The 22,673-nt window shown below is 44.2% G+C and overlaps 1 protein-coding gene across 2 annotated transcripts; it reads right to left on the reverse strand.

The window, feature by feature from the left end:
- Positions 1-16,694: 16,694 nt before the first annotated feature.
- Positions 16,695-21,750, reverse strand: LOC123079809 (probable 3-deoxy-D-manno-octulosonic acid transferase, mitochondrial). Of its 2 annotated transcripts, none has more exons than XR_006438114.1 (12): positions 21,371-21,750; positions 21,232-21,274; positions 20,471-20,593; positions 20,142-20,261; positions 19,982-20,060; positions 19,701-19,817; positions 18,930-19,027; positions 18,057-18,147; positions 17,820-17,950; positions 17,669-17,739; positions 17,148-17,342; positions 16,695-17,068 (listed from the first exon to the last, which is right to left on the reverse strand). XR_006438114.1 is itself a non-coding variant. In XM_044502622.1 (12 exons), exons 1-11 carry the CDS (start codon positions 21,682-21,684, stop codon positions 17,154-17,156), a joined length of 1,365 nt encoding a protein of 454 aa, XP_044358557.1. In that variant the 5' UTR covers positions 21,685-21,743; the 3' UTR covers positions 16,695-17,068; positions 17,148-17,153. The 2 variants fall into 2 exon arrangements, 1 of the variants encoding a protein (XP_044358557.1); XM_044502622.1 differs by having other exon boundaries at positions 17,831-17,950; positions 21,371-21,743.
- Between the last annotated feature and the right edge of the window lie 923 nt (positions 21,751-22,673).

Raw genomic sequence — 22,673 nt, forward strand, 5'->3', positions numbered from 1 at the left:
TTTAGCATAATGCCCTTGTTGACCACAAGCATAGCAGGTGACCCCTGGACGGTATGTGAACTCCTTGTCCCTGGCATGAAATTGTCCGACGGGCCTTGGCTCAGTAGTCGTGGATCTCCTTGTGTCTGTCCTTGGGACCTCAGTCTTGCCTCGGTTGCTGCGGGCAAGAGTCGTCTTGTCCCTCTTCCGCTTGCGGATATCTTCCAGACTACGGCGCTCATTCTCTAGGGTGATGGCCTTGTCCACCAGCGTCTTAAAATTCGGAAAAGTGTGCACGATCAGTTGGCATCTTAACGCTGGTGCCAGGCCGTCCAGGAATTTTTCCATCTTCTTGCTTTCTGTCATGTGCTCGTCGTAGGCATAACGAGACAGCTGAGTGAACTGACCATTGTACTCTGTCACTGACATGCCTCTTTGCTTCAGGTCATCAAACTCTCTCTTCTTGATCTTTAGGATGCTCCTGGGGATGTGTGCCCCACGGAAGCCTTCCTTGAACTCTTCCCAGGTGATGTTGTGTTCCCTGGGATGCATGTGTAGGAAGTTTTCCCACCATGCTGCGGCTGCTCCAGTAAGGTAGTGTGGTGCATAACACCTTCTCATGATCTGCGCACTGAGCAATAATCAGTTTCCTTTCAATCTCACGAAGCCAATCATCGGCTTCCAGTGGTCTATCGGTGTGAGCAAAAGTTGAGGGGCGAGTCTTCTGTAACTCAGATAACTTGGAATGTGGTTGATAGGGTTCACGGTGGTTTCCCATGTTGATGACATGGTTCATCATCTCTTGGTGCTGTTGCTGGCTTTGCTCGAAGAGACGGCATACTTGAGACAGTGCTGCTTCGCTGTCTTGTTGGCTGGACTGACCCTGAGTGAAATTGTTGCTGGTGTGTGTCCCGTAAACCTCTTCTGGTTGATTGGGCATGGAGCGAGTCCACGGGCGAGACATTTTTCCAGTCTGGGGTATTATTTGCAAAACCCATGAGAAAAATTATGTAGCACACAAAAAAAATTCTCGCAAAGGCAATAATCAAAAGGCTTCAAGGTTTTCAAAGAAACACAAATGATTTTTCATGGAGAAGAAGTGCTTAACATAAATCTTACATGCGAAAAGCAAACACAAGATACAGCACTCAGGATGCGCGTACACAATCCTGACATGTTATTAAAAACTAGCGTACTACTCCGGAAGGCAGCAAACACACCAATACAAACTAGCGTACAGACAAAACAACACATCATACAAGCAGGCATAACACGCGGCTACTCGGTGCTCTCAGTCGGAGATGGTGAAGATCTCCTTCCCCTTGCCGATGGCAAGGCTCAGCGGTCCAGGAGAGTCAACCTCCTCCTCTCTAGCTGGCTCCTGGCGCGTGACGCTGCGCTGCGGTGATGGTGCGGGGGCGACTGGTGGTAGAGCGCGTGCGGCAGGCGGTGCGGCTCTGACTGGAGTAGGAGCGATGACTCGGTCGAACTCCTCAGTGGTAGGCAGACGGCGAGCAGTGGCCAAAACGGCCGGTGCATACGAGGCTGAAGACGAGACGAATGTCAAGGGTGGCGCCATGTGGAGAAGCTCCTTCCTGCTGGCAGGACCGCCCCGAACTAAGTCCATGCGGGCAGCCACAAGATCATCTACGAGGTTGTCGAAAGACTCCTCCAAAGCCTTGAGATACTCCACAACCATCTCGATGGCTTCATCTCGTTCTCCCCGATGGCAGGCGAACGCGTAGTGGCTGGTGTATGGCACATGGCATGGGAGGTAGCGGTAGCGACGAGTCTTCATTGTAGGAAGGATGTCCCGAAAGGCGAGCTATCGCCTCACGGGCAGCCATCTGCATGGCATGCCTCTCCGTAGGCATGGCCCTTCCCACAAAACGGAAGTGGCGTGCAGCAGAACGTCCTCCCTTGAACTGCACCACAGCTTGGTGCATAGACACGTCGTCACTGAGCTTGTGCTGGTAGAGTGTGAACTCCGGGCGAGCTGCTGGCCCGATCGTGAGCTTGGTGATGGAGACGAGGAGTTTGACAAACCCCTCGGGCACGTTGGTGAACACTCGATTCTCACAGCTGCTGCCAGCCATCTACAAAAGTAGGCAAAATTTCTGAGTAGTCATGTCATAAATTTATGATGACCAACAGAAAATAGCTACAATTGCAAAAAAGCTGAAAAAGCACAAAATGCTAATAACCGATTAGCGCTCGCACCTAGTGGCTTCCTACAGTCAGCCTGGCACTGATACCAAGCTTGTCACGACCGGTTTTTCAATAAAATAATTATTGAGAGACCAATCCCTTATACGGACCAGCGAGGAAGAATTCCTTCTCACTGGTAGACAATATCTTGGTCACAGAAGAAAAATACCAGGAGTGCTAAATATAACACAAGGTTGAGCAGAGACTGCCCAACAATTTATTACATGCACGCCGCTAAAACAATACGGCGGATAGGGTGGCAACTACTAACTTACGATAATAACGGTGGTGGAAATATCACCGCGAAGCGAGTGATATGATTCCAGAAGACTACAGCTCTTCGAGCGTCGGAGTGAGGCTCGAGGAGACTTATTGCGGGTGGCGGAAGCATGTACAACACAAGTGACCAATATCCGGGATCGCGCAGGACTGACTGGGACTCCTCTAGGCATCGGATGCGCTATCAAACTCTTCATCCAAGAGATCGCCTTCGTCAACATCTGGCCAAATCAACAAGCCAGGTGAGTACTATGAAAGTACTCGCAAGACAGTTCGGACATAAGATATAACAAACGTAAACATGAAGCACATGAACAAGTTAACCGGTGCGATCAGACATAGAGGTAATAAATACTGGGTGCCAAGCGAGGGTCTGAATGACGCCTCGAGCGGAAACTGCAGAATAGTAATACTGGTGCCAAACGAGTGTCTGAAAGACTCCTCGAGCGGAAAATGCGGAATAATAATACAGGTGCCAAGCGAGTGTCTGAAAGACTCCTCGAGCGGAAAAATGCGGACTAATAATACAGGTACCAAACGAGTGTCTGAAAGACTCCTCGAGCGGAAAATGCAGAATAATAATGCCACAGTCGGGCGTCGAGGCGACACCACATAAAGGGCTTGCAACAGAAAATAAAGACAGTGCATGCCACAGTCGGACGTCTGTGCGACATCACATAAAGGGCTTATATATATAAAGTAAGAAACACGTACACGCCACAGTCAGACGTCTGCGCGACATCACATAAAGGGCTTATATCACAGCTCAATAATACAATCGTTCGGAAACATAATTTATCACAAGCATGCGACGAATATACAGTTAGTCCATCCACAGGAGTAACAATAAAACTGGGTTTACCACTGAGCTTGTTCACCGGGGACAAGTTTTTCACACGGATAGATATGGATATAATGTTTCCGTTATTTGATCATGGATACGATGATTTGGAAAGAATTGACTCTGCAGAGTTTGTACTTAACCACAGCCAACGGATTTCAGTAGTCACGGGGACTAGTTCCATCTACGGTGTTTTGGAAGAAACACGTCTAACCAGTACACACCCAATTCAACCATCCGAAGCCAGGGATCACCCTCGACGACGTTCAAGAAAAACCTTGAGACGGGGAGGCTACAACCTCGCGTAGCATGGGATCAAATTTCTATACGCGCGCTCTAAGGGGGTGCCCCCCCTCTCGGTCCCAACCGGAAACACCCATGCCCCCTGACCGGATGACTGGCTTTAATCCTGGGCCAAGGTACCATCATCCCGACCTCTCTGTTTGGTGTGTACACGGAAAGAGGTTACCAACTTACTAAACCGCATCCTGGCAATGAGACATGTGGTAGCACGGAAGGGGAAAGAACGGTAACACGGCTCCAACCATGTTAACGTCGGAAAAGTCGGATGACGCAAGGTTGGTATGGTACAACAGTACCACCTTGCTGCCCTTCATGTCACCACATGATTAGGCCACCTCTCATCAGAGGTCATCGCAATCTTTGGAACATGCGGGAAAAGGACGATAACGTGGCTCCAACCACGTTAACGTCGAAGAAAGTCGGATGACGCAAGGCTGGTATGCTACAATAGTACCACCTTGCTGCCCTTCATGTCACCACATGATTAGGCCATCTCTCATCAGAGATCATCGCGACTTTGGAACAACCGGGTCGTTGCCTTACAAGCAACGAGGTATGTACCGACACTCATATGCCACGCACAAACTCTCACGTGAACATGTAAAACATCTGTCATATCAAATGTTCAAAACATGCTTGCCTGGTTCGGAGAAGTCGGAGTCTAGCTCGGCGAAGTTCGCGGCTTCGTCACCTCTTCCGGAACCTACGGCAATCACGAAACGGGTACTAACGTGAAAAACAATGGGTGCACAGAAACTTTTCCAAATATTTTTCAAATAAATCCCATAAAAAACTAGACAAAATTTGAAGATTGTCAGAAAAAGAATCATTCAAAAATACCTTTTTATTAAAAATTTATAAAGGTTTTTGTCCAGGGACTTATCTGTAATGAAACAGAAAAGTTCCAGGGTTTTAACTGAGAAAACAGAAAACGCTTCGGTTGGGAATGCGCAAGCGCAAAGGAGAAAACGTACTTGCCCGAAGGCGTCAACAGAAAACGGTTCGCGAATAAAAGAACAGAGGCTGACACGCGGGGTCCACATGTTAGGTTTGAAAAGCTCGCCGGCGCCCGAAGGCTGCGGTGGACGCCGGCGTCGAACCACGGCGAGTTAGGAGAAACGGAGGGTACCAAGAGCTTCAGCGTCTTCTTCCGCGTCGGTGGGTGGTGGACTCGTCCAACGGGGAGCACCACGTCGACGGCGACACTATCTCCGGCGGACGGCGGCTCGGGTGAGGATGGGGAACTCCGGTGGAGGGCTGCAAGGTTCAAATTGAAGTGCGGGTCAGAAAGAGGGATGCATGGTGAAGCTACTGGTAAGAGAATGGAGGCGGAGAAGCACACACGGGGGCGAATCGGGCTGGATCCCGTGGCGGGTCGCGGCGGCCGGAGTCGAGGAAGGAGACCTCCTCGGGGCTCTTCCAGTGGCTAGGCGTGCTCTAGGGGGAATGCAGGGCTGGTGGGTGCTCGAGTTGAAGCTCGGGGCCTCTATTTATAGGCGGATCGACGGGGTGGCCGTGAACGGAGAATCTCCGGCGAGCGATTACGGCGGAGCAGTGGATTGGCAGGGGGTTTGAGCGGCCAGGCAGCATCAGTGGAGGTTATTGGAGTCGTTTTACAGCTAAACGGAGATGGTCTTGGCGTAATGGCGTCGGTCCACGGTGAGGTGACCGCACGGGCTCAACGGCGGCAGAGAGCGCGCTCCGCGCCCTGCGGTTCACGACGAGAGCGGCAGCGCATTCGGGGGAGTGGAAGGCCACGCGGCGGGCTCCGGTGGTTTGGGCGGCGCTGGGTGGCGTCGTCGGCGCTGTGTCTCCCGCTGGCGTCCGCAAAGCCGCCGCCGGCGTCGGTCACGGGGCGGCGCACCTTCTGCTGCTCGTCGCCGACGCCCGCAAGGCGCCAGGCGTTCGTGTGGTGCAGGAACAAGAGGGCGGGGACGAGGAGCAAGGCGACGCGGTGGCACTGGCAAGATCGACGTCCTTCTCTGAAGAAAACGACAGTAGGCCACTGCAGTGTTCTCTGAACTTTCTGAACTTGACATAGACAGTGCACTGCAGGTGTTCGACAGAAGGTTTTGGCTATGAGGTAAATTTTTCTGGAGCTGTAACTTGGTGAGATGGCCACTCAAAGCACCCAGGGGCTGCCTGATTTTACTTGGAATTTTTGGAGAAGGTTTTGAATGAATTTCACCAAATTTGACAAATCTGGTCCAAACTTGCAGCAAGTGTAGTTTGAAAATTTTGAACTGAAGACCAGTGGATCTTCATGGATCTTGGTTGAGGGTTCAAAGGACTAGGGAGGAGAGTTGGTTTGGGGGCAAAAATCAAAACAGAAAATGGAGTTCCTTTGTAAATCTCCAAGTAGTAGGATAGAAGACAGAAATTTGTTTGAATAAGATTCAATGGAAATGATCACATGGGGAGGTCCAACTTGCTGGATTTGATGCAGATCATGATCCAAAGGTGAGGGAAGGGTTAGGAGAGAGGATTTGCACTAAGGCCATGGCAAGAAGGAATTGTTGAAAGTGGCAAAGGAGTTTTCGAAAAGCCATAGTGCATTTCCAAAAAGATATTTAAAAAGTTGTTTTCCCCAAAAGAAAAACATTTGGTCTTGAGTCCAAATGAAAAGCAAGAACCTCCAAGACCAAAGACAGGTCTTGGGTGAATCCAAATAAAACTTTTGCCATAAAAAAAATATTTGAGAGGGAGAGTTCTCTTAAAGGAAAAATTTATATCACTCCCCTCAAGTCAAATAAAAGAAATCTTTTGAAAAATCCAAATAAAACTTGGGTGTCACACAGAAGCCTAAGCCAAGGTTGCCAAGGTTTCCAGGTACTGCAACTTCACCAGGATCTTTCAATGCAAATGGCTTCATTGCACACAACACCTTCTTTGATAGTGCCTAGAACCCCTACTCGAAGCCAAGAATTTCATCTGATCAGTTCTGGAGCTATCAGCAGCGCAGTTACTATTCATGTGTTCTTTATGATCAAGGGCGCATCTTTCCCCATATGCGTCTAGACTGTGAAGCTATTGCTGGACTGCCCTGCTTAGAAGAAGCCCTTGACTGTTTCTGAGATGTTGGTCTGCTGCAATTTGTGACTAATAAAGAGCACTGGAACGAAGAGCTTCTGCTACAATTCTATGCCACCCTCCACATTCGCGGCTACAACAGGGATCCGAAGACATGGATCCTTGAGTGGATGACAGGCAATATACACCACGAAGCCAAAGCTCTGGATATTACTGAGCTCACAGGCCTGCCCACTCCAGGTGAACTCTTCGAGCCTGGTTGTCAGCTTCACCGCAATGCTTTGGAAAGCATCTTCCAGAAGCCTGAGCCCAACATGAGCCAAATGCTGAGCATGATGAAGCCTCTGCCTCGCGACGCTGAATATCCAAGGGAATTCCTTGTTGAAGACCTAGAGTATCTGCCCCGCACTATTTATCATATCATCAGGCGAACTCTATGGCCTGTCAAGGGACATCCTTCTGCAGCGAAGCTTGAAGGAGCAATGAAGACATTGGTCTTTTATATCTTCAATGGTATCAGCTTCAATGCTCAAGACTTCTTTATCAGGCAATTGGCTGCATCTGGCTCTGATCTTTTTGGATTGAAATTCTATGCTCCATGGGTAATGCGCCTCATCAAGCTTCATTCTGCTATCAACTATCAGCCGTCTGCGCGCAACCATCTGATATTCTTGCCAGAGGTTGACATGTCTATCGAAGCCATATACCCAGAACCTGCCAAGGAGCCCATTTATCTTCACAACGCTGATCACCAAAGCTTCACTCAGCCCATTGAAGGAGTTCTGGCTGCCACCCGTGTTTATCCTTTGGCTGGCAATACACGTGCACCTCATCGTGCCCATACTGAAGCCACCGAAAGCACAATCGCTCAAAGGCCTCGAAAGCATTCTCGTGTTCTCAATGACTGAGTGCTTCTCGTTGCCTTGCATCAAAAGCAAGATAAGCATCACGATTAGCTGAAGCGTCAGATGCAAAGCCTCTTGGTGGATGTCAATCGCATTCGCAACCTTGCCACCAAGAATGCATTTGTCACTCATGAAACCTGTCGGAGATCGTGGAAGAGTCTGACATTGCTTAGTGCTGAAGCTGATCTTCAAGATGATGGCTTCACCGAGAGATTCAAGTTTGATTCCACTCCTCCCAGGAATGTTGTCTTGCGTCGGACTCCCTCACTGAAAGACTCTGAGTACTCCTCCTCTGCGGCAACTGTTAATGCCAGAGTCATTGATGACCAAGATGATGCTACTTCACCACCTCCAACTTCGGCACGTATCGACACTGCACCATGTTCTTCTGCACCACCGAACCTCAACGACGACCCTGCTGCTTCACCACCTACTCCTCATGGGAACGAGTAGAGCATCTATGTCTTCAAACCTTTTTGGTCCTTACTGACAAAAGGGGGAGAAGCATATGAGTTGATAGTCTTCAAGCGGGTCCGTATGGGTGGTTGCTATAATTTTTGCCAAGTACTTACAACTCTCGCTTTTGATACTTCTGGTTCTTTGAGTTGTAACACTTAAACTTGATGGTCGTCTGCTACTTTTTCTGCTATCCTGTGATGCGATGATAAATTCTGCATATGCGATGATAAATCCCGCATGAAGTCATATTGCAGACGTCCATTTTTCATTATGCATGTCATTATCTTCGTTATACCTTATCATGCATGATGAATTGCCTGCATAAGTTGAAGAGGATCTCCACAAGTACAACCTGCCATGTTCATTTGCATTCCAAAAGCAAAATACTTATATGCACATCTTCAGGGGGAGCCTTTTGCCACTTATGAAGACAATATCCTAATCCTTTACATTTTCACATACTTTTATCCCCGTTGAAAACTTCAACCAGTTTGTCATCAATCACCAAAAAGGGGGAGATTGTAAGTGCATCTAGTGCCACCCCTAGTTGGTTTTGGAGTATTGACGACAAACCTGGTTGAGAGACTAATGTGTTTGTGAGAATTGCAGGATAACACAGGTAGTAGTCCCTCATTGATTCGGTTTACCTACCGGAGATGTCCCCTAAAAATGTTGAAGACATTGAAGACAATGGTGATGTGTGAAGACAATCACATCGAAGCTTATGACTCGAGAAGACATTCACGTGAAGACTATGGAGTGCGAAGACATAGTTGTTTCGTAGTTTCCTTTTCTTCTTTGTTGAGTCATAGGAACCACCGTACTGTTAAGTGGGTTCCAAGTGAACAAAGTCAGAGTGACTGAAGTGATGCTCAACCAAATCCTATGTCTTCGAGCGAAGACAATGAGAGCAAATCTTATCCAGAGCTGGATGAGTCAGCTTTACTTGTAGCCCAAGTCAAGCTGCCGCGTGTGTTTGAAATCTGACCGTTGGAACACGTGTCAGTTCCTTAGTGACCCGGGGTCATTTCGGACAAATCAGGTCGGGTTGCCTAGTGGCTATAAATAGCCCACCCCCTACACCATAAATTGGTGGCTGCTCACAGTTAGTGCACGGCTTTTGTCATTTGAGAGCAACCCACCTCCGAAGCTTTTGGGAGAGAGAAATCCTTGCGAGGAGAAAGCCCAAAACACCCAGAGCCAAAGAGTGTTGGGCATCACTGAAGTCTTTCTGTCCGCGTGACCTGAAGACTTGTTACACTTGAGGACTGTGAATCCTTCGGCCGGTTAGGCGTCGCGTTCTGAGCATCCAAGAGTCATTGTGGATCGCCGGTGAACGAAGTCTGTGAAGGTTTGGAAGTCTACCTTGAAGACTTACCAGAGTGATTGGGCGAGGACTGGGTGTCCTTAGCTCAAGGGGAATAAGCTGAAGACGCGGTCTTCTGAGTTGAATCTCAGCCTCCCTAACCAGACGTACAGTTGCCACAGCAACTGGAACTGGTCCAACAAATCCTTGTCCTCACCAAGAGACTGGTTCTATCTTCTCCCTCTCTTTACTTACAGTTTGTCTTAGTGAAGTCATTGCCTGCTTGCTCTATATGTTTGACTTCACTGTGCAACTACTTGTTCTGTTTGGCTTCATACTATCTTCCATCCTGATCATTACTACCTAGCTGCTATTAGTCTTCGTGCTTTCACTTCATTGAATACTTGACTATGGCTTGCCTAGTGTAGTCTACCTTCCGCTGCATGTTAATAGGTTCATTTCTATGGTTTGTCTTCGAAACTTCCATGTTTTGAAGACTTTTGTAAAAATCGCCTATTCACCCCCTCTAGTCGATAACTAGCACTTTCACAAACAATGAACTCTCTTGAAACTCAACAACCTATGTTCTTAGTCACCAAGCAATTGCAATTCAACTTATTCAACAGAGTTTAAGAGCTCCACATACTCAACCATCATATAGTCTTCTATGATTGCTAACACTCACCGCATACACATGAGCAAAACGTTTCAACCGGACACATAGAAAGATAGGGGATTATTGTTTTGCCTCCCAATGTATTCACCTCAAGGGTGATGTCAACAATAATAACTCATGCTACCCATATTCAACTGGACATATGTCCCTAGATCTTTCCTCACCACGTGATGCTTGCCAAAAGAGAAAAATAAAAATGAATAGAGAGAAAATATTTGACTCTTTGCTTAAAAGTAAATACTGAAAAGTAAAAGATAGGCCCTTCGCAGAGGGAAGCAGAGGTTGCCATGCGCTTATTTGTTTATATGCTCAACCCCTTATTGCAAAAGAACGTCATGTTATATTGCCCCTTATGATAGCAACCTTTATTATGCAGTCTGTCGCTTTCATTCTTTGCCATCACAAGAGCGTACAACGCTCAATTTTCTCTTAAACTAAATGATCTCACACTTTTAGAAGCAATTTTTATTGCCTTATTGCACCAATGACAACTTACTTGAAGAATCTTATTCAATCCTTAGGTAGGTATGGTGGACTCTTGAAAATAAGATTTGGGTTTAAGGGTTTTTGGATGCACAAGTAGTATCTCTACTTGGTGCGGAATTTTTGGCTAGCAAAGATGGGGGGCAAGCACCACATGTTGAAGGATCTATGACAATATAACTTCTATGTGAATATGAACAAACATAAATCATTACGTTGTCTTCCTTGTCCAACGTCAACAATTTTGGCATATAATATTTTGATGGGGGCTCACAATCACAAAAGATTTCCAAGATAGTGTATTTGCATGTGAAAGTTCTCTTCCTTATACTAATTATTCGTGAATTGCTTGTATGACCAAAATTGTGATTGTCAAGCCTCAAAAGATTTCACTTTCTAAACCCAATGTGAAGCTACCACTAGGCATGATATGATTTCAGCTTCATGACATTCAATTTATTCAACAATTTACTCATAGGATATAAGTGAAGCACTAGAGCAATTCCAAAGAAAAGAGCTTCGTTGACGGGATGTGAATGCCGCTTACTTAACCTCCTTGGCAACTATTTGAGGACTCTATTTTATTTAAAAACTTTCAGATCTAAGCATTTTATTAAAGCAGCAAGCAAAACAAAATAAAATGACATTCTAAGAATAGCACAACTCATGTGAAGAAGCAAAAACTTAGGCTCAAACGATAACCGATAATTGTTGAAAAAGAAAGGTGGGATGCCTACCGGGGCATCCCAAGCTTAGATGCTTGAGCTTTTGTTTCTCCTTAATTCCTCTCATCTCACGATTTTCCTAAATCTCAAAAGCTTCATCCACACAAAACTCAAAAAGAACTCATGAGATAAGTTAGTATAAACCAATGCAAAAGCTTTATCATTCTCTACTGTAGCAAATCACTAAAATTAGTATTCAACATTGCATACTAAATGCCTCTGCATATTTAATACTCCTATCCTTAAATAGAATCATTAGACAAGCAAACATATGCAAACATAATAGCAATCTGCCAAAACAGTATGGTCTGTAAAGAATGCAAGAGTATCAATACTTATTCAACTCCAAACATTATGAAATTCTACCACACTGTAGAAAATTTATCAGAGCTTATTATGCAAAAAAATCAACATTTTATCACATTCTGACTTTTCTAGGGAATTTTTGCAACAGCGGTAAACTTTTCGTTTTTAAACAGCAACATGTAGACTTGTAAAATAAGCATAGTAAAGGCTATCAATGCCGCTTTTATTAAAATAAAATATGCAAAACATTATTCTAAATAACAGCAAGCAAATTCTTAACAAAATAAATTGACGCTCCAAGCAAAACACATATCATGTGACGAATGAAAACATAGCTCCAAATGAGGTTACCGATAATGTTGAAGACGAAAGAGGGGATGCCTTCCGTGGCATCCCCAAGCTTCTTTGCTTGGATCTTCCTTGGATATTAACCTGGGGTGCCTTGGGCATCCCCAAGCTTAGGGTCTTGTCATTCCTTATTCTCCTCATATCGACATCTCACCCAAAACTTGAAAACTTCAATCACACGAAACTTAGCGGAACTTCGTGAGATATGCTAGTATGATAAAGAGCAAACTATTTCACTTTGGTACTGTCAAAGACAAGATTTATGATTGTTTCCACACAATGCCTACTGTAGCATATCATCTCCATAATTTATATTGAGCAATATAAGCCATCGTAACTAGAAAGCAAGCAAACTATGCATTGAAAATAGAATCTGTCAAAAACAGAACAATCTGTAATGATTTGGATAACTACCATACTTCTGCTACTCCAAAAAATTATGAAAAAATCAGGACCACATGAGAAATTTGTATATTAAACTTCTGCAAAAAGAATCAACTCAAAAGCACTCTTCTGTTAAAAATTGAGACTTATTTTCGTGAGCGCAAAAGTTTCTGTTTTTCAGCAAGATCAAATCAACTATCACCCAACATGATCCCAAAGGCTTTACTTGGCACTTTATTGAAACAAAAGCAATAAAACATGATTACTATAGTAGCTTAATCATGTGAACACACAAAAACAATAGGTAAAAGTGTTGGGTTCTCTCCCAACAAGCGCTTTTCTTTAATGCCTTTTAACCAGGCATGATGATTTCAATGATGCTCACATAAAAGATAAGAATTGAAACATAACAAGAGCATGATGAAGAATATGACTAGCACATTTATGCCTAACCCACTTCCTATGCATAGGGATTTTGTGAGCAAACAACTTATGGGAACAAGAATCAACTAGCATAGGAAGGCAAAACAAACATAACTTCAAGACTTTCAACACATAGAGAGGAAACTTGATATTATTGCAATACCTACAAGCATATGTTCCTCTCTCATAATAATTTTCAATAGCATCATGAATGAATTCAACAATATAGCTATCACATAAAGCATTCTTTTCATGATTCACAAGCATAGAAATTTTATTACTCTCCACATAAGCAAATTTCTTCTCATCAATAGTAGTGGGAGCAAACTCAACAAAATAACTATCATGAGAGTGAAAATTAAAATCATGATGACAAGTTTCATGGTTATCATTATTCTGTATAGCATACTTGTCATCACCATAATCATCATATATAGGAACTTTGTTTTCAAAATCAATTGCAACCTCCTCCAAAATAGTGGATTCATCATTAAATAAAGTCACGACCTCTCCAAATCCACTTTCATCAATATAATCATCATAAATAGGAGGCATGCAGTCATCATAATAAATTTTCTCATCAAAACTTGGGGGGCTAAAAATATCGTATTCATCAAATATAGCATCCCCAAGCTTATGGCTTTGCATATCATTAGCATCATGGATATTCAAAGAATTCATACTTACAACATTGCAATCATGCTCATCATTCAAATATTTTGTGCCAAACATTTTATTGACTTCTTCTTCTAACAATTGAGCACAATTTTCCGAACCATCATTTTCAAGAAAGATATTATAAAGATGATTAATAATATGATGCAATCTCAATTCCATTTTTTATGCAATTTTCTTTTATAGACCAAACTAGTGATAAAACAAGAAACTAAAAGATTCAATTGCAAGATCTAAAGATATACCTTCAAGCACTCACCTCCCCGGCAACGGCGCCAGAAAAGAGCTTGAAGTCTACTACGCAACTTTATTCTTGTAGACTCGTGTTGGGCCTCCAAGCGCAGAGTTTTGTAGGACAGTAGCAATTTTCCCTCAAGTGGATGACCTAAGGTTTATCAATCCATGGGAGGTGTAGGATGAAAATGGTCCCTCTCAAACAACCCTGCAACCAAATACAAGAAATCTCTTGTGTCCCAACACACCCAATACAATGGCAAATTGTATAGGTGCACTAGTTCGGCGAAGAGATGGTGATAAAAGTGTAATATTGATGGTAGAAATATATTTTTATAATTTGAATAAATAGAAATAGCAAGGTAGAAAATAGTAAATGGGCACAAAAACGGTATTGCAATGCTTGAAAATAAGGCCTAGGGTCCGTACTTTCGCTAGTGCAACCTCTCAACAATGCTAATATAGTTGGATCATATGATTATCCCTCAAAGTGCAATAAAGAATCACTCCTGAGTTCCTATTAGCAGAGAACAAAAGATAGAAATTGTTTGTAGGGTACGAAACCACCTCAAAGCTATTCTTTCCGATCAATCTATCCTAGAGTTCGTACTAAAATAACGCAAGCTATTCTTTCCGATCGATCTAATCAAGAGTTCGTACTAAAATAACACCATATGACACACATCAACCAACTCTAATGTCACCTAGATACTCCAATGTCACCACGAGTATCCGTGAGTTAATTCTAAGATATGCATCAAACAACTTCATGATCATAATATTCAATCCACACAAAGAACTACAGAGAGACCCCAAAGTTTCTATCGGAGAAAAGATAATAAAAACGTGCATCAACCCCTATGCATAGATTACCCCAATGTCACCTCGGGAATCCGCAAGTTGAGCGCCATAACATACATCATGTGTTCTCATATCTGAATATTCAATCCGACAAGACAAAACTTCAAAGGGTAAAGATTCAATTCATCAAAACAAGAGTATAGAGGGGAGAAACATCATATGATCCATCTATGTTAACAAAGCCCATGATATAGATCACGAGAGAGAGAGAGAGATTAAACACATAGCTACTGGTACAAACCCTCAGCCCCGAGGGTGGACTACTCCCTCCTCATCGTGGTGGCCGCCGGGATGATGAAGATGGCCACCGGAGATGATTCCCCCCCTCCGGCAGGGTGCCGGAACGGGGTCTAGATTGGTTTTCAGTGGCTACAGAGCCTTTCAGCGGCAGAACTTCTGATCTAGGTTAACCCCCGAAGGGTTTTGGAATATTTGTGAATTTATAGGGTAAAGAGGGGGTGCGGGAGGCCACCGAGGTGGGCACAACCCACCTGTGTGCGCCTGGGCCCCCAGGCGCGCCCTGGTAGGTTGTGCCCCCCTCGGGGCACCCCCAGGTGCTGCTCTGGCCCATCTTGGGTGTTCTGGTCCATAAAAAACCTCCAGCAAGTTTCGCGGTGTTTGGACTCCATTTGATATTGGTTTCCTGCGATGTAAAAAAACAAACAAAAAACAGCAACTGACATTGGGCACTGGGTCAATAGGTTAGTCCCAAAAAATGATATAAAGTTTCTATAAAATGATTGTAAAACATCCAAGAATGATAAAATAACAGCATGAATACTTCATAAATTATAGATACGTTGGAGACGTGTCAGCACCGATTGTGGCATCGAGAGAGACGTTGATCCAAGCTTCACACAGAGCTTTGCCTTCATCGATCTTGTAGTTACACGTCCTCGGCTTCCTCTTCACTTGACTCTCATCGATCTCCTCGTCCATCATCTTGACATCTCTTGTTTGGTTATATGGCATAGTCATCGCAATGTCATCGAGCCCAAGTGTGTGACTTGAATTCAATTCATTCATGAAATATTGGGCATCATTGTTCATTTGCTCACTACAAAAGTAAAGGAGGAACCTAGCAATCAATATCGAAGATTGCATCAGTATACTAAGCAAATGCAACCAATAATGAAAAGAGGGATTTTTTTAACCTTTTGGGCATTTCCTCGAGCATGTCGTCATCACAGGTTGTAGCATTCGAATCCATCCCATCCTCGGTCGCCCGCGGTGGAGGGGTTGCCTGTGTGGAAACAAGAGATGGGGTAGCAGTTGCCGGAGCTGCGGCAGGTCGAGGGGGAAGCGAATAGGCGGCCACATTCTTCTTTTTCTTCGTCAGTGTCACTGTGTTGACCGTCGCCTTTTCCGTTGGCCGACGGAGGGACTGTCAACGACTGTCGTCGATGCTTTGTTGCCAATGAGATTCCTCCCCTAATGCTGCCTTTTTGGTGGCTGCACCGCTGAATTCATGGCCATCAATGGGTCTCCGACGCTGGCATTAGTGTCCAGGGGTGCGGCCGGGGAAGGCCTACTCATTTCGCCGAACATCAGGGAAGGGGACGGCCGACGACGACGGCGGCGGCGGGGTGGGCGGGAGGGGGTGCGGGAGTTTTTGTCAGCTGAGCTGACGCAAACTAAATTTGAGAGGGGGGGCAAGCTTTGGGGACTCAAATACTCAAATTCAGTAAAGTTTTGTTTTTAGGGGGTCTACTAGTTAGGCTCTTTTTGGCCCAAATATCACTTTTGCTCCTCAATTTTGAGTTTCAGGGTATTTGCTAGAGATGTCCTAAGACAGGGTGTTAGGGCTAGGAGTTCTTTTTTTTTACGGGAGGGCTAGGAGGTTTAACACGAACAATGAAACTGAATCCAACAACTCCCTAAAAAAATCCTACAACAGCAAGAAACAAACAAGTAAGCCAAAAGGTGACGATAGTAGAGACATCAAATGGTTGGTGTTGGGGTGGTTGGATTGTAACGAAACACCAGGACGGGTGACTGGATTAAATCGATCGAACCGGAACATGTTGGCCTTGCTCTTTTCCATGCGGACAGGCAGTTAAAGCACGCACTGCGCGTTGCGCAATGAAATGGGGGCAGCCAACTCGTGCTAATCCGCAGACCGGTCATACGTTTGCCATTCCCGTTCCTTTCTGAAGCTGCACGATGGTACGATGCCACCAATAAAGTATTTTGACAAGGACAAAGGTCATGCTCATGCGCATGGTAGAAGATCAATCATGTGCAGTTAACTGCCAATCCGCCACCTTCCTGAACTAAATTTGGGTCTCATTTTGAAATCTATGCCCAGAAGAATTTTCCAGAAACATATTAAGTTGTACTAAAGCCGTGACAATTAATTTGGATTGGAGGGAATACTAGATCTCTGAGATAGGAGTAAATCGAACAGAATAGACAAAACTAGGATTGGGATACTGTTCCAGCGTTCCTTCAAGCGACTGCAGGACTAGTTGGGTTGCCTATAATTTGAGATCTGTCTCCTTTGTCACCACTCAACAGACATGTGATGTTTGGTAGTACAATCATATGAAAACTGCAAAACAGGTTGTACGAAGAAATTCTTGAGACCTCCGGCTTTCGAGGGAGGGTCGCCATACGTACTGAGGCAGTCCCTGAAGAAATCCACTGGCAGACATAAATGTGTTAAATGTTGGTATCATCAGTAAAGAAGCATGTTACATGCACACACACTGGGGAGACTTACATAGGCTTAATCAACTATTCCACGTTTCTGTTGGGAGTCGATGGCGAACCTGGAGACCAGATTCCATACACGGTTCACAACTCCATGTGACATGATGGAAAATGCATCTTTTGCAGCTCCTTGACGTGCTTCTAGAGCTTTGGAATCGCCAAGCAGTTCTTTTAGCACCTCCAACAGTTCAGCTTCTCCTGTCAACTGAAAAGTGCATTGGCATCAGGTTTCTAGAATGGGAGGAAAAGTAAAAGACCAGCCTTCAATAGGCCCGATCGTAAGACCTTGTGCCTAAAGAACAGTCAATGGCTTTCACCCCATTAAGCATTAATATTAATTCCTAACAAATCCCTGAAGTAGAAAGAAAGCCAACCAAGAAAGTACCACTGTGCATGATCGAACTACCCTTGGCATTGGTTAGTGGTGTGCAAGAGCAAGTCATTCAATAAACAATGCAAATGATGCGCCATAGTTATGTTTCAGTAAAGGGACCCCTTAAATAAGTGGGAAGTTACAGAACAACTTGTCACCTGCTTGACAGCTAGAGGATTTATTTGCCACATTTCAACCAGCATATGATAGAAATGTCCAACATGGGGACCTGAAAGCCAGCGCAAATCATCAAACTCTATACGCTCTGATTTGGCCAAAGAAACGATGCAAGCTCAAATAGGTAGATACCTTTGCCTTACCAGTTAGAACAGCACAACCAGCTGCAGCAGCCTCGGAAAAATTATGGCCAGACAAGCTAGGTAAAAATGAGCCTCCCACAACTGCTATTGGAGTGACCCTGTAGAGCATTCTTAATTCCCCTGCTTTCCATCATATTTTCTGCCATTAACTAATAGTTCAAATGGATATATACATAATCTGTACAGAAATAATGCACACATTTTCCGATGGAGGGATTACACAAACCTAAAGTATCAACCACGTATACCCTAGTGTTTATAGACACCAATTCCATTGTTGACCTCAGCACAAAATTGACCTTATGTTTTTTCAGTGCCTGCAAGAAATTGTATACAAATATATGGTTCAGGCCCATTGTAGTACCAAGTTTACATTAAAATGTATCGTATGCTCTTTATGCTTTAAAAATAATACAAGAAAAACACTAGAACTACAGGGAGTAGCCTCTTTGTTTGTTTTTCATAAAGAACGAGAGGCAACCCTGAGCTCCATGTGGAGTTCACAACACGAAAGCAAGTGGGCTGGGCATGCACTGACACACCAAACTAACTTGGCAACGCTCAGTTATCTGTTCTTCATGCTTTAGAAAAACTATCAAACTTCAAGTCATGTACAGTTCTGTTATTCACAGTACTCGAACCTTATACAGTAAACACAGTAACTCCCATAACACTTGCTCCTCATCTTAAGTATTTACAATCATTTGATTTTTGAATAACCAACAAGATATGATACTTACTTCACTCCAAATTGTAAGCAGTTTTAGCATTTGTCCAAGTCAAACTTTTTAAAGTTTGACCATAATTATGGAAAAGAGCTGGTAGCATTTACAAAGCTTAATTAGTATGACTAGATCCATTGTGAAATATATTTCCATACTGTATATAAATTTTTGCTTTACACAACATACGCATCGTAAAAAAATACTGTTCAAAGTATCAACTTAGAGGGTCAATGTCTAAAACTACTTACATTTTGGAACGGAGAAAGTATTAGAAAACTGGTAAGTAGCCAAATAACTAACGTTGTACTCAGGAACTGGCTCATACACCAAACAGGGTAAAATAGAAGGGGTATGAAAAGGCACCATTAACGTACTAAAGAAACATTCTTGATGTCCTGAGGATGTCTAGGCACGAGAATTAAAAGTAGCGAAGGATACGCCTTGATTAACTCGCCATGAACGCGGAGAATGACTGAAAAACAAAAATAAAGTTAAGGTAGCCTCAAGGAATCGTTTTGTGTTGAGAACACTGCCATTATGACCTAGGAAATGAATTCTTTTACATTGCTTCACAAAAAAACACTGTGCAAGGTCCTTTTCCATGATTGGTGTACTACGAGAATGGTACGAAAACTGAAGGGAAGGACAGAAGATCAATTAGAAGGATATGAAATGATAGGCGGCTCCAAGAACAGAGACAGCTATAATTATAAATTTTGGCAACCTGGAGAGTACAGAAGTCTGTTGACTAGGCAATCTTAAATATATTGAAGGCATATTCCATGAACATAACAGCTCGCAAAGGCAATCTGCTTATCTACTCCCCATTCCTAATCCAAGTCCCCTTCAAAAACAGCTGTCAAACATTTAAAACTTGCAATTCTGACCCCTTGATTGGCCATGTGAAGATTGCATGGATATATTCATCATGTGAGGTATTTTACTTAATGTTGATTTCATGATTTGAACAGCACTTAGCAATGGATAAACTTGTACTTGGAGACTGTAAGGAAGTCAACAAAGAGGTTAGGCTAGCAGGGGACCACCATATAGTTGATTGAGCGTACAGTTCACTGGAACGGCAGATGCACAACAAATTATATTGGTGCACTTAATAGCAAAAGGTGCACTTCTGGCGTGCTTACCTTCCTCTTCACCTCTGTGAACTGAAGCTGCCATCCAGATGGGCCTATCATTGAACTGTCGCTGCAGATCTTTGATTGTATTCAACTCTTTCTCCCGAACCTCAACATCACCAACAGCTAGGTAAATCATATGAGTCACAATAAATCACCTCACTTTTGAACAGGGTCATCTTTTCAAGCTCCTGAGATTGCCTTTAGAATTGTGCCACTCATAGGTTCACTACCAAACGTATTCTCAAAACAATGAATGACTAGAAAAAAAAGAGATAAACATAAAATACCATATTTTAAATCGCCAGCGAAATGGATTTTGTTCGGTGGTGTATGGAGCAACTGAAAACGAACAGCTTGGATGGTACTCTGCACCAGATAAAATGAACGCTGATGGGGGTAACAGTTGTACAACATAAAAGTAGGGTTTAAACCTCTACTGTTACTTACCAGTGGGATAACAAGTGATAGTTTCGAGAGCATCAGAGAGACTAATGGTAACCCTAGAGGCACAGACCAACGGTTGAACGACTTCAAGGACATGCGGGCATTTAAAAGAGCCACTGCAATCTGAAAATATGCAGGCCAGTCATGTTCATAACAAACAATTAGCTAGGGAATGATGCAGACACTAATAAACAACAAAGGCAATAAAATCTGCTCATGCATACAGCATGCAGGAAGTTTTGAAAAGGCTGCCCAGACTCTAGAAATTAGAATATGGGAAAGATCATTAACAGAGAGCTGGTGATGCACAAGATCATGAAAGAACTGCTCACCCCTTTCTCTGCTGCAGACATGATGAGGTTTGGCCACAATTCACTTTCCATGAGAAGAATCAAACTTGGCTTCCAGTATCCAATGAAACTTTCTATTGCGTCAGGACAGTCAAGAGGTGCAAACTACAGACACTCAACAAATGCATCATTAGAATTTAGAGGGACAAATAGCTATATTCACACAACTCGCTATCAGATATTACAATAAATAATCAAAGTGGCAGTAGTAGCATTTCCACTTAACAGAATTTTAAGTGGTACAGCTGAACAGTAGTAGCATTACCAAAGAAATTCAATTAGCCATATGTTGAGGCAGAAACAGTTTTACTGAGAGAGCTGAATAAAGCCAATACAATTACCTCTTATAGGTGTCGAGATGGTCGTACTATCCATTTACTAGAGATAGTTATATGCACAAGTACCAGATAAAGTTAAGCAGCGGTGCCTAATCAAGCACCAATGCAACAAAATTAGCCCCTTAATTATTCAAATTTTATTTAAGGATATGACCTACGCGTACGCGATTGCTAAGCTCCTGCACTTTACATACAGTATAGCGTTTTCTCTTAGTTAGAGGTGCTACAAGATGTGCGCTACTAACTCAGCGACACTTATTTTGGGACCGAGGGAGTATGTGGCAAGAACAAATGATTTCCTGTTACCAAACAGCTCTCCAATCATCTACATTGGACATGGCATCACTAAATTAACCTCAGCATAACACGAGAGCTCTGAAGGTGTGGAGCAATCTCCAAACTCACCTGATATATGACAACATCGGGTAGCAAATCCTTTATCACTTTGCTATTGTCAAAACAAAGAAGGGAAGTTAAAGCTTGACCACATTATGTATAAATAAAATAACCCGCTCAAATGCTCCGTGGTGATTGTGGGACTTACAAGGCGGAGAGAGTGGTGGTGGTGAGGAGGATAGGGAGGCCGGGGTGGAGGCGCGCGCAGTGAAAAACGACCGGGAGCGCGGCCATGCCCTCGCCGAGGGAGACGGCGTGGAACCACACGAGCGGCGAGCCTGGCCGAGGCCGCGCGACCGACGGCCGGCCCAGCCGCTCAGGCCAGCGCGACTGGTGCTCCAGCCCTCGCAGCCGCCGCCACAGGAGCACCGCCGGCGCCGCCGCGCGGCTCGCCGCCCTGTACAGCTCGTACAGCGCCCGGCCTCCGCGCGCCGCCGACGCCGGCGCATGGGCCGGCCGCATGGTTGGAACCTGGCCGATCCAACGAAAGAGGCAGTGACTAGATTTTTTTTTTGAGGGGTAAGAGGCAGTGACTAGTGAGCGGGCCGTTACACGTAAACTTGTGGTTCAATATACAAGCCCAACCTACACGAAAACTACGCGTTCGAAATGTGGTTGGGCCCTTCCCGGGCCTCCGTAAACTTGTCGTGTTCACGAACAAGAGGTTTGCAAAAAACAAAAGGAGGTTCGCGGCGCATGGGCCGGCCGCATGGTTGGAACCTGGCCGATCCAACGAAAGAGGCAGTGACTAGTTTTTTTTGAGGGGTAAGATGCAGTGGCTAGTGAGCGGGCCGTTACACGTCTAGTGGTTCAATATACAAGCCCAACCAACATGAAAACGACGTGTTCGAAATGCGGTTGGGCCCTTCCCGGGCCTCCGTAAACTTGTCGTGCTCACGAACAAGAGGTTTGCAAAAAAAAGGAGGTTTACGCTTTCAAAGTTTTTGTCTCAATTTTTTTTTTCAAAGTTCAGAAGATCACATGCTCTCCAGGTTCCAACATGCAGAAGGTTCTTGTTTGCTCCCGTCCTTGGACTCAGAATTCATAAAGCCGTGGAGCAGTAGGAAAGACCTAAGATGAAAACCCATCAAAGTTGATATCGATATGTACAATTTAGGTGCAGTTATGCTAAATCTTAGTTGACGGAGACTTGGTTATGTCCCAGTTGATGTTATATTTATGAGATCTTACATTCTGTGCAAAATTTTCTTTTCAGTTTTTCTTTTCTTTTCTTACGTGTTAGAGCAACTCTACCGATCTCCTAAAAAATAGAGGAGTATCCTGCAGAGTAAAACTTAGTCAGAATCTCGACACATAATTCATATTAACATCCACCGAAACATAGTCTAGTTTTAAACAGAAACATAAACCTTACTAATCGGACTTTGCGAGGGTCGACCAGTCCCCATAGACATCCCACCTCCCATGGGGTCAGGCCCCGTGCCATCATC

Source organism: Triticum aestivum, chromosome 3D, assembly GCF_018294505.1.
Source record: "Triticum aestivum cultivar Chinese Spring chromosome 3D, IWGSC CS RefSeq v2.1, whole genome shotgun sequence".
Classification (NCBI taxonomy): domain Eukaryota; kingdom Viridiplantae; phylum Streptophyta; class Magnoliopsida; order Poales; family Poaceae; genus Triticum; species Triticum aestivum.